Here is a 12,670-nt window from a genome sequence, read left to right as displayed (position 1 = left end):
GAAAGCTCAATTAAAAGGTGTTGTTTTGTGGCTGGACTGAACTTGCCGCTAAACTGTGGAACTGCAATAAAATCATGTGTTTCAAAAGCTCATCTTAATGCTCAAGTATGTGTAGAGAATTGAGGTTACAGTTCACTTTGTGTCTGTCTTTTTTCCACTCCCTTTCCTGCCTTCCCACTTGTTGATACCAACTGAAAAGCTTTTGCACAGCAGGCAGACTAGCAAACAGCAGACATGAGGTGGTGGTGGTAGGAATCTGGACTGGATGGCTCTGGTTTGCCTTGGGGAAAACTCCTAATGAAGCTCTGGTTCTCTGAAGCTTGTCTTCCATGAGGTAAACTGCCTTCATCAGATGGCAGGCAAGGAGATACAGTGGGAAATGAGACACTAAGCACAGGGGTGGTCAGCAGAGGTGGTGGTCTTTGGTCTGCAAAGTCAAGGAGAGGATTTTGGTTTTGCTTTGTTTCAAAGTAAATCCATAGTTGTTTTGCTTGTTGGTTGGATGGGGTGGGTTTTTTCTGTTTGTTTTTTTTTTTCCTGTTACTCATGTTCATGTAGCAGCAGTAAATGGCAAGCTTGATGGAAAGTGAAGGAGTGATGTGGTCTTCCAAGGGAATGTTTCTTAGGTACAGACATAAACATACTTCGCTGAAGAGAAGCCATCTTAATTGTCTTCAGATGTTAAGGTTCCTCTCAGAAATGTAATAAATGTCCACAGCAGAATCCAGGGAAAAACTCCACCAACAGATAGCTATAGAACCTCTTTTGTACTCAGTGTATAGCAAAGAGGTGCTTTAGCTGTGCGTTCTTTCCTGCTTTATGATGTGCAAGCCTTAACATAAAGAGATGCTCTCAGAATGCAAAGTGAGACTCTCAAAGCTGCATTTGTTTATTGAGCAAGGTTATTTCAAGGGGGACTGATAGAAATGAATCAAATTCTGCATCACTGGTTGCTTAGGGCAGTCATGTTCTGTCTGGCTGCAGGAGCACCTGGCTTGTCTCCTAGCATCAGAATAACAGGAGGAATTAGGTCAGCTGAGCTGGCACACTGGAGATCAACCAGACAGCGTGGTTCCCGTGGGGGGAATGAAAGATGCTGGATTCTAAGTCACTGGAGAGCCTATTTAGCAAAGGGTCTTACATCCCTGGGAAAGGAAAGCCTCCCAGCTGGCCTGGTATGTACTGGTAACCCAGACTGTGAGAGCTGCTGGGATGGGAAACCCCATGGACCGCAGCAGAGGGTGAGGTGGTGTCAGCAGGGCTGAGACGCAGCTCCCTGGGGCTGCTGAGTGGGTTTGGAGCACATGGGCTGCTTCTGCTGCTCAGTGCCACTGTGCACATGGGCACTTGGGCTGCTCTCTCGCTGGAGGCTTCTTCATTTGCAATATTTTGGTGTTTAGTTGTCATTTGTAGCCAGCATGCTAAAGATGTTTAAAACATCCTCGGTTCTTCTCAGTTTTTAAGTGCTGCTGAATCTGCAGCCCTGATTCTGGCTTTCCACTCTTAAATTAAGATAATTTTTGTTTGAAAGGAAACCCATCCCATGCTTTTTTCTTTCAACTCTTTGTTATAACACCTTTGTGGTGTGTGTGTTTTCTTAAATCTGGTACATGAAGTATGAAATAAATGAACATAAAAGAAGAGTTGCAAAGGCCGGTCAGTCATGGAGCTGCCATAGAAAACCCTGAGGAGGCTGTGCTTCTGATTTCAAAGGGCTGCTTAAAAAAACACTTGCTGCAGGTTATCAGATTGTGTTTGGGATATACTGTGTAAAAACCCAAGCTGTTCCCGACTTTACTGGTAACACTACATTAATAGGTTCTAAAAATCAAACTTCCAGACTGAGTCACTTTGCTTGTATTTGCACCTACCTCAGTGAGTGTGTGATGAAAACTGAAGCAGTCACTCTTGTAGCCTGCCTTACTGTTCACCTCATCCCACAGCCCTCCCCCACTACTCCTGCTCTTTGGGCAGGCTCGTAAAATGCAATGTTACGGCATGCAAGGATTTCATTCCAGTACATGTGACTGAGCTTAAGGTGATGGGGATTCAAGCTGAAATGTTCATTTTATGATATGGCTCTGATGCAGAAAGGAGACGAGGAATAAATACAGAAAAGCTAATCGGATTGTGAATATTTTTATAGCTGTTTTTAGAATTCCAAAGTTTCCCCCTTGATGGGATTAACACAGTGCATTGCCACTCGCAAAAAAAGAGCTTGCTTTTGTTTAAAGAAGCTGCAGAGCTCTTACTCTGCCTGTTGGCAAAGGGATTACTGCTTCTTTCCACTCCGTGTCAGAAAGTCCAGCCTTTTCAGGGTTATGCTGCTTTTCTCCTCTATACTCTTACCCTGGCTGGGCTGCTGCACACAAGTGACCCATGTTGTGTGCTGTCAAGTGGTGCCTCCCTGTGAGCTGGCAGCTGGGGGCACACACTGGTGTAGGTGGTGCAGCACTACCCCCAGATGAACATGGCTGCTGTAAGAAATGGTTGCTTTCCAATGTCCCAGCAGCGTAAGTCTTCAGTTTGCTCTGATGTGTGTTTTTGGCGTTGCCTTGCAGCTCTGTGACCTGTGAAACCTGCTACTTTGTCTCCATACTGTTATTATGACATTAATCCTATACTTTGGTTTCTGTGGTTAGGCTGAGGTGCAGCTCTCAGCTTTGACTTGCTCTATGTGTTACTGTGCAGAGGCACATTCTGGCTCTGATGGAGAGTCATGTTTTCCTGTCTGAGCTCTCTGCCCAAAGTCTCATTTCCAGTGGAAGGGATCGTGAAGCTTCTTCAGGTCGCTTGAAGATTGAGCTGCCTTACCAGCTGTCCTACCGTTTGTCTGTGGTGGTTGTTAGCTACCTGGCAAACATTAGCTCCATGGACATGACATTGTCTTCTTTGTTTTTTAATGTCAGGCAGTCAGACTTTAGGACAGTTGCCAGGGGGACAGGAAATACTTTCCCTCCCTTCCTGAAGCCTGTGTGGAACCAGAGGATAGCTTTCCTGCTGTTTCTAATCTCTGAAGTACAACCTGTCCTAAACCAACTCATCTGTTTTATAAGCAGAGAATACCGTCGTGCCTCGAATGAGGTGTCAGTGGCCCTTGGAATCGCTGTTACTCTGGTCCTACAGAAGTCTGCCTGCCGTGAGGCTGGCCATAAACCACTTCTGTGCTGCAGGGCCTCCCTTCTGCTTGCCCTATGCTTCTGCACCGCTGCTCTGCATCCTGGAGCAAGCTGCTAGGCCTGTAGGAAGCAGGGTGCAGTCAAGAGCCAATGCAAAAGTCTGTAGGCCTCTCTGGCTCTTGCTTCTTATGCTTATTCCCTCAGATCTACATGAAGAAATCATTCTTCTGGGAAGTCAAATACCTTCTGACTGTGGTAATAATGCTTTCCAGTCAGTAGCAGTAGGTTTTATTGCTGGACCTGGGTTATCCAAAATAGACAAAGATATTGAGTAGATATTAGGAAGCAGTTCTAAATTAGTTAAGGTGATCGGAACTAGGTAATCATTAAGGTCTCTTCCAACCCAAACACTTCTGTGATTCAGTGATGGTATTTGTTGTTTGCATATCGTCTCCTGGACCACACTTATGTGCGACTGCTACCCTAGACTGAGATTTGTCACTTGAGTGTAACCTATACCCAAGAGGAAAGGTACTGCTGGTTCCTTATAATGTGCTAACTTTCTTGGTGCAGGACCTCACTGGCTGCATGTCTTGAATCCCAGAAGTCTGTCCTAAGATGTTCTTTTGTCTGGCTGTGAAGCTGTGTCTGGGTTTGAGAAACATTAGTGGTATTGTATGTCTGTGCAGAGGAGATTATACTCCAGTGAATGAGTAGTTTCCCTTTTCTCCTTTTCTTCCTTCATCTGAGTTAATTTTTGTCTCCTGAACTGGAAACTTGCTTGAAATGTTCCCAAGTTCCTTATTGGTAAAACTCAGAGGAGTGAAGAGAAGAACCAGGACCAGGGAACAGAGAAACACAGTCTGCTCCAAGACATGTTTTTCTTTCTGCATGAGGTCAAAAGGCATGTGAGTATCTTCTAGCTCTTTTCTTTAGATCTGTTTTCCAAAGGGTGAGCATTGGTAGGTGCTCCTGCAGTTCAGATTGATGTTGCTATTGTCTTTTATCTTGCTTCCGTTCAAATAGTTGCGTCAAGAGATAATCCTTGACGGTTTTCCTTTCACTCTTCAGATGTTAGCCTGCACAAGCCAAGCTGTGAGCCACAGTGAAATAATACCAAGAGATTTTACTGTTTGGAAAGTTTCTTCCCTCTCTTGAGAGTGGTAGGTTCTGTTTCTCAAGCCTTAGCTAGAGAAAATCACATGTGCCATTGGCCTAGGGATTGGTTTCTATAAAGCAAAACTGTGTTTGTTACAGTCCCTGTTCACGATGCCAGTGTGCCTGTCAGAAGAGTGATGGTTAGAGAGCACAGGTCAAAAGGGCTCTGACTCCATGAGATCCTACTGGCAAAACAGGCAGATGTGATGTGCTGCTGCAGCAAGTAGGGAAAGTAGCATTAAAAAAACCCAGACCAAAACAGAGTGGAAAAGCTTAGCTTTCAGTTGGTGTCAAGGTTATCTTCCACTGTCAGACCCTCAGCTTTGCTTCTGTTGTATTGTACAATTAATGAGTTCTAGCCCTGTTCAGAGATCTGTGTGTGACAATTATCTGTGCTTGGCAGCTGCTCCGGGTGCTGTTTGAGAGCCGGTGTTGAGCAACACGTGGTAGATATCTTCTGAGAGGCACAAAACAGGGACCTTTGCCATCAGAGGGAGGCTAACAAATGGGCAGTGGTACTCTGTTCTTCAGGAGAGTAACAAAACCAGTTTTGGTCACTTGCATCTCCTGAAGGCAGTGGTATCCTTGTCAGCCACACGGTGCTCAGCACATGGGCATAACAGTGGACTGCATTTGTCTTCGAAGTGTTCCCCCTTCATCCATCCTACAGTCTTCCTAGAAAAGAGGACTCGTGTGAGGTGGAAGCCATCCTTTGCTGGTTTTACCCCAGTGTCTATTACAGCACTCATCCCACACAGATTGGTGAGAGCACAGCACTGCTCACACAGTTTTGGAGTGCTGTGTAATTAAACTTCAACTTCCTTCCCTTCCTGAGCGTCTTTCTAAACTTGGTGTCAGGCTATGGGCTGGGATAAAGAGCAGAGGAGGGTTTCTCTAAGGAAGTTTCCTCTCTCAGACTCTTCAAGCTGTGGTAGGACGATGACTAACTGTGGGTACACCCAGACATTTCCCTTTGGACACACCTAAACACACACTTTCCAAGAAGAGAATCATGCCACCTTCCAGTAGGGGTGGAGAGAAAATTTAAAGGGCGATAGGACTGCTGGATATTGATATCCATAATGCCATCCCTCCTGGTGTCCTAGTGAGGAATTTTAGTGTAGCGCTGTCCTGGGGTGATTTGTGATGTACTGCTTTATGAATTCCCTTCATTTCTTTTTCCTCCATCAGCAGATGTGTGTTATTTGTAGACAGTAGAGGCTGTCGCCTATTTTTACACTCAATTAAATTGTAACTTCATCGCTGGGGCCTCTGCTGCAAGAACTACAAGTCAGGCAGTGATCCAGACTGATTAATTATCAGCTTAATCTCTTTGGCCGAGGCCTTTTGCTGCTATTGTGGAGCATGGTCAGGGTACTGCTGTGCTTTGTGATGAGAGCAAAACTTAGGGGGTTGCCTCTGTGCTGTCTGAGCTTGTTTAGCGACAGGATTAGCCTTGGCTACGTGGAATGGCACATGTGAATAAGAGGTCCATGGTAAATTATCTGTAGCACTTCTTGGACATGAGCCTCTACAGAAATACAACAAACTGTAACATTATTCTTGTTGCTGATGTGGAAACAAGAGGGTTTGACATTTTGTTTCTGTTCACAACAAGTGGTAGTCTGCAGAATTTGGCTTGCAGTATTTTTGCCTTGTTTCGTCAATGAACAAATCGTAAATACTGTGAAAGGATAAAAAAAGGGAAAGAAGTGGTTTCTGCTGCTGAATCAGCTTGGGAGAAGTCCATCAGCCCATCTGAGAAACCAGAAATCTCTTTAGGCAGTCGTATCTGTTGTAACCACAGTAAGCTACTGGCTTTTTCCAAACAAGAGCTTGTTTCCAGGGCCCTTCCTGAAATAAATGTTTAGTTTTATTGGCAAAATTCCTGTAAATCTTTCTGGTAAGTGGGTCTCGAAATGCTGAAGTTGCAAATGTGGAAGTTGTCACCCGTGCTATGGGTGTCTGCAAGCTGACTGTACACTTGCTTCGTGTTCCTGCGCTGCCGTGGGTGTGCGTGCAGCAGGATGGAGTGCTTCCTAGTGAGGCTGGAGTGTTCGGAGTGGGCTGTTGCCAGTGCATGGTTGGAGGAACCACCTGCTTCTGCCCTAGAAGCCTTTCAGGTATTGCCCTCTTATCTCTTCGACCTGTGTTGGTGGGATAAAACCACCAACCACCAAGGTCACTTTGTTGCTGGGGAAATGGAGCAGAGCATCTCCCTTGCCTGTGTAGGTCCTTATTTAACCCCAGTCACTGTACACACTGGCTGCCAGAAATCAATTGCTTGCTTGATGCTTGTTTGCAGAGCCTTTAAATAACATACAGTGGAAAAACAACCTGCCTGTACAGTGTACATTAGCTATTGGCTAATAACTATTACAAATATCTTCTGGACTTGGTTTGTGTAAGCTAAACTTCCCCTTCATTTTCTATATAGGTAATGATACATCAAGCTTCCGCAAACCCTGCTGGCACAATGTGTATTAAATGTGTGGGGTTACTGAGCTACAATTACAGCATGTTTAGGCAAGAAAAATGTTGCTGTGGCAGTCACTAACTCTGTGAAGGCTGCAAAGCCACTTCAGACACTTCCTCCATGCCCAGCGGTTGCCCTGTAGTGAGCTCCCTGGCCTGCAGCCCCACAGTCATTCCCTGAGCCCAGCGCATCTGGTGTGTCCTCATGTCTTTGGGTACATCTGTGGCTGCGCTTCCTGGAGAAGTGAAAAGGCCTGGGTGTCTTCCACAGACCTTGGCTTACTGTTGTTCTTGCAGAGGACAGCGGGAGCTGGTGGGCTTTGAACTCTCCTCACAGTTTTCCCCCGGTGCTTCAACATGTGCAAAGCTTGTGAGGGTGCCTAGGGTTTTCTTGTTGTGCTGCTTCCCTACCGCAGACTGGTTTCCTGCTTCATCTGACGTGTGTGTGAAAGCGGGTGACTTACCCGTGTGCTGCTTTTGAGTGCAGAGGTCGGTAAACAAACTCCTTCTTGAAGTATCACAGAAAATGGCTTTTCTGACAAACAAGGGGGCTTCCAAAAAGCTCATCTGGGCTTGGTGAGCAAAGCTGTAAGAGCTGGGGATGGCCAGCCCTGGGGTCTGATGGATGGCTGAACCAGGGAGGCTGCCGGATGGCCAGTGCTTTCAGCCTGCCCAGGGGAAGGTGGCCTGTGCTGCACGCAGCTGTAGGATGAAGAGAGTTCAGCTTCTTCCCCTCTCCCTCCTTCCTCCAGGTCTTCTGTGAAGCATCTGGAAACTCAGATTTCACATTGTGAGTTAAAAGAGGACTGCAAGAGAAATGATGGGAGGTGTGGAGGACTTGAGGCATTGACAAAGGCAGTCAGTTTGGTACAGGCTTGACAGGAGGTAGAGTCTTGTGGGCAGACCAAGATGAAAGGGGATGGGAGCAGACAGTGGAGACTGCTTGGAAACTAAAAGGCTGGTAGGGTGGATGCTGGGGCCTTTTGAAGTTACAGTTGGGCTTCGAAGAGGAATCGGGCTGGCAGGTGTCTAAACAGCATGTAAGTAAAGGCATGCTGCCCTGGAACTATGGAAATGGAGGGGAGTCTCTTTGCTGCTTTAAGAGCTTCTCCTGCACTCACACAGGCAGTTGCTGCCTGTGCTTTTTTAGGACTGGGCCTCGAGTTTAGGAGTGACTCCTAGCATCCAGGCTTTTACATAGCAGGTCTGATTCTGCCTGACTTCTGTTTCAACAAGAGGATTTAGAGTCATTCACCCAGGGTTGAAACATCTGGTTGTTTTCATGTTTGTTCTCTGCTGGTGGTTTGGCAGCTGCTTGTGTCAGAGTGTGTACTGCACAGTGTCTAATGTGGCTTTGTGATGCTGTATGTTTGATGCACTTCTCTGCAGTATCCTGTGCTTGTGCCGTGGGTATGCTGCCTTGTACGTGCCTCCTCAGGCCAGGGAGCCAGTGGAGAACATCAGCTAAGGCTGGAGGTGAACTCTTGAGTTGTTAAGAAGCATTGCAGTGCAGCAAACTTAGAAGAGCACACATTTGGCCTGGACTTGGCTGGTGTTGACCCTGTGATAATCCAGAAAGCTTTAGCCACCTGATAATAACACTCTGTTAATGCAGCTGTAGAAATCGGTTGGCCCATATTGCGGTTTTGAAGTGCAGGACCCAAAGTTGTGTTGCTCTTATCTCTCCATTCAGACTGGGGCTGCTCATATGGGCAGAGATGCTATAAAGGGCCAAGTTAAATGTGGAAATGATTAAGGCTCAGAGATAGTAGTGTGCCAGTATCTTTGTTGCATGCCACTGTTAATCCCAAGGGCCTGAAATGAACGTAAAGACCCAAGTCACAACAGGAGATCTGCTTGGTTAAACAGATGTGCACTCAGAAATAACATGCTTAAATACCTGGCACTTTCAAAGTAAGCAATCTTCCAGGAATTAATGATGGTTTTTACCCTCTTTTTCAGTTTGAATCCTAACAGAGCACAACTTACTTGTTTAAAGGGAAGTGCAGCAATTGTAAAGCATAAAGGGAAGTGCAGCAATTGTAAAGCATGTGAAATACTTCAATGCATAAGTCTTATGAAGTCTTTTATTTTCTCATTTTCTGTTTCCTCAGGAACTGGCAAACTCTGTCTACTTGGTTATGGAGGTGAGTGTGTATGTTTGTCCTTTCATTTTTGTGAGCTTTTAAGCAGACCAGCTTCTCACACCTGTAATGCTTTCTGATTGCAGTCTCACCTGTGATGCTTTTGCCTATCTAATCTGCAGCAGAACTGGAGCAGTGTGGGTGAAGGTAGCAGCCAGGGACACTTTTCATATTGCTGCTGTCAAGTGGCTGTGCTTGGCACAGGTTTAATCGGTCAGAAGCCTCAGGGGTCAGATGGGTGTTACTGTGTAGTATGTGCTTCAAAGATAGAAGGAAAGAGAATTTTCTCGATGCAGCCTGCCTGCAAAGTGAATGTTGTTTTTCCTCTGGAGTCTTCACTCCAAAGTCTTGTTGACTTTCTCAATGATGTGGAACACAATGTGGGGAATTTCAGTTTTCAGCCATGGCTGCTCCCAGGCTTTCCTCAACCAGCTTCCTGGTGGTGTCTCCAGTGGTGACCCTTCTGCTTTGTTCTGCTTTTATCCTTCTCTGTTGTGCATGTGCACATCCATGTACACTAAAGCTAGTTAATGCTGGTGTATCATAATGCAGTACAGTATTTGGGGAAATGGGACAGAAGAAGAACCTACAGGAATGGGGTTTTCTCTGCCAACTTAATACATATTTTGGCATGTGTGGTTATTGATGTTTCAATACTATGACAAACGCCATCCTAGTGAAGTTTACTGCTTTTCTTTTTGATCTTTGGTTTGCCTTGCCTTAACTGAGCTTTCTGTTCTGTTTGCAGTACTGTAATGGTGGTGACCTGGCAGACTATCTTCACAGTAAGTACAGCAATATGGAGAATATCCTCTGTATTCAAAAGAAAAGACTGACTCTTTAAGCTCATTAAAATTGCTGGGGTTCGTGCAAGATCTAAATAAGCAGATTGTGTATTTTTTTCTTTAATTCCTGCAAAATAAACAGGGTATCACTGCTCCTCTTCTAAGAGGTTCATCCTTGATAATCAGTTGAAAACTGAGAATCCATGAAAATAAAAGCTAATCTTGTAGTCTTTCCTATGTAGGTCAGTAGTGGCTGTTGTCAGTAGTTATGTATTTTAGTTTCAATGGCCTTATAGATTAAACATTTTATCACTGCTAGGGACATGGTTTGTCTTTTGCTTTGTCACTGGAAAAAAGGTATTTATGCTGAAATAGCAGTTCTATAGAACTGGATTAAAATAAGATCCCAAGAGTATATTTCACTTGAAGTCTACCCCTAATGGTATCTGTCCCCACATCTAGGACAGAACACATTTCTTTCTTCAGTGTACTGAGGGTGACTGTAGTGTAGCCAGTAGTGTTGTAAGGGTGATGAAAACTACTAACTTCAGGGTCTTTTGGAGAATATAGCAGCAGGTTATCTGTCATGTGGTGCCTTGAACCTTTTGGTGAAACTGAAGTGTGTCTTAGGCATCAAACTGAATGAAACATGCTTTGCATGTTGTCCTGCTGTGTTGGGGACTGTGGCTTCAGCCTCCCAGGCTATTTTTCAATACACAGGTATCCTGGCCTGTGTGAAAATCACATTGCACCTGAACACTTAAGCAGCAGCAGGAGGACAGCATGCTGCGTAGCTGCAGTCAGACAGAGCCTTTATTTTCTGTTGGCCTGGCTGTATTTTTCTTCTTCAAAGTAGCTTTCTTGTTGTTTTGCATGTCAAAGTTTATTCACATTGTTCAAATTAAAAGCTAGTCAGCTGGAAAATACTTCAGGCTCCTCATTTGTGGTACATGATGCCTGGAAATGGCCAAAATAAAGGATTAAAAGCTAAATTTACATTTGCCTAAAGCTAATGTTGGCATCCCTAGAATGACTATTTGGGACTTGATGCTAGTATGTTGCACTATTCATACGGGGTAATGAATTACATTTGTGGACATTATTTTCAGAAGGGATTTAGTACTTGAAGGAAAATGAAGGAATATTCTGCCTTTTATCTGTTTTGCTTGCTTAAAATGTGAGATATAAGCGGCAGAAAATTTGTTTCTTAAATCCACATTTATTGTGCTTTGTCTTACCTAAGTGATGCTGTTTTGCATCTGAGTATTGTGGTTTAAAAGAAGCATCTTTGGTGGTGGTGGAACATGAATCCCATGTGAAAATGGTTTTGTGTTTCATACCTTCTTTTTCTCTTTCAAATTTTAACAATGAAATGCTTTTTTAAGAGAAGTCAAACTTCAGATAGCCATTCACAGCAAAGTGAATGCATGGGCTTTGAAATCTCAGGTTTTCAGCTTTCGTGCACATGAAATGAACCTTGATATTAAAGCACTGGACTGCAGACTCCTGTAGGCAAAGCTGTGCGTGTAAACAAGAACACAGCTTCTGGCTGAATGATTTATAGAAATACGGGTTTATAGAAAATCTTCCTGTGCATCTTACTGCTTCTATGTATGCATTGTCACATTCTCCCTTCCACTGCCCCTCACTACTCCACCAAGAGAAAAATAAGTGAAGCATATGTGCAATTCACTAGGCTATTAATACAGCTCACTTCCTTGTTTATCAAATGAGGCTACTTCAGGCAATTGGTGGGTAGTTTGAGAAGTGGTGATGAATTGTATTTTCCAAATAAAATTCAGGTTTACCCCAGTTTGGTTGGTTCCAGTGTTGCCTGGGGTAAGGTTTGATCCTGCTTTGCCTGAGCTCATCTGAGAAAGTTACCGTTAGCTCTGTTTTTACCAATAAAATACTTCACCTTGACAACTGTAAAGGGCAGCTGTTGTGACTGGGAAATTGGTGCCTCCTTTTATTTTAACTCTTAACACCTGTGTGCCAGTAAAGAAAACTCAGCAAGCACAGATTGCCAAAGGGAGTAGTCAGTCAGGGACTACAGCAAGGAACTGAGTTCCTCGTATCACTGCAGTACTGATCTTCCAGATCCCAGAGCCTGGACAGAAGTGTCAGCTTTTGCCATGAGATTGCATTCTCCATTCCACCACGTGGTCCTTTGGGGCATCTCTTCTCCCACCTTCTTGGGGTGCTTTTGACAATAATGATTATTTTTTTCCTTGGAAAGTTCAGATTTCCTGCAGGTTATTTCACTGGTACACAGGAGGCTCATCCCTATTGAGCAGTTATTGTGCTGCTTCTGTTATTTTAATAATTGTGATGGTATTTAATGACAACATCTACTTTCCCACTGACTCCTCAGACATTTTTGCTGGTAGTTCCTGTAACACTTAAGCAAGCTGAGCATGCAAATCTCCTGCTTCTCATTGAATGAGATGCTTGTAAGCTTCCCAATCCATTCTGCCCTCTAATTACAAGCATTAGGCAATATGGTAATTCTGTGTAGAATCCAGAGGCACTCTATTTCTCCTTGTCTTCATAACTGGAGGACGTGCATATATGCACGTTTCAATGCAATATGTGTTTTGGCTGGGTAATGCTGTCGGTCAGCCTCGATCTCTTTGATACAACCCAAGGTTGTGTGTGTTCTGCTAAGCACAACTCTTCTGTCTTGTTTATTGGTACAATGTGATTTCCCTTCTGATGGATCTCTGTGGAAGTTGCTTTCATTTAAAGCCCACCATAGGGTATGTTTTGAGCTGAGAGGGGCAGATTGCTGCAGTGTGTGGTAGAGCTGTGGGAAGCATTAGAGAAGTGGCTGTCCTCCGTATGGGAATAACTGGGATTCTGCAGCCTCAGGTTGTCAGGAGGTCAGAGAAGGCCGATCTAAAATATCTTCTTAAAATTCTGTGCACTGGCATTGACACAGGCTGTTAATGGATAGCTCATAACTGTGTTCATGACCTTTCCTAAAGCT

General features: G+C 44.5%; 1 protein-coding gene across 7 annotated transcripts in view; it reads left to right on the top strand.

Annotated features, from left to right (window-relative positions):
- The window catches only part of ULK1 (unc-51 like autophagy activating kinase 1), an 80,410-nt gene that overhangs the window by 7,276 nt on the left and 60,464 nt on the right, over window positions 1-12,670 (top strand). For 6 of the 7 annotated variants that reach the window (XM_057414982.1, XM_057414980.1, XM_057414981.1 and 3 more), the window contains 2 exons: window positions 8,867-8,899; window positions 9,645-9,681. In XM_057414982.1, the coding sequence (XP_057270965.1) occupies window positions 8,867-8,899; window positions 9,645-9,681 (70 nt within the window). Of the gene's footprint in view, window positions 1-25; window positions 335-8,866; window positions 8,900-9,644; window positions 9,682-12,670 lie in introns of those variants that run through there. The other variant, XM_057414984.1, reaches the window with a different exon arrangement.

The sequence above is a fragment of the Pezoporus wallicus genome, unplaced genomic scaffold, assembly GCF_028554395.1.
Source record: "Pezoporus wallicus isolate ANWC-B61680 ecotype Strahan unplaced genomic scaffold, APGP_CSIRO_Pwel_v1 contig_8047, whole genome shotgun sequence".
NCBI classification, from domain to species: domain Eukaryota; kingdom Metazoa; phylum Chordata; class Aves; order Psittaciformes; family Psittacidae; genus Pezoporus; species Pezoporus wallicus.
Note: the sequence above shows the minus strand (reverse complement) of the source record. Positions and strands in the feature narration are given on the sequence as shown.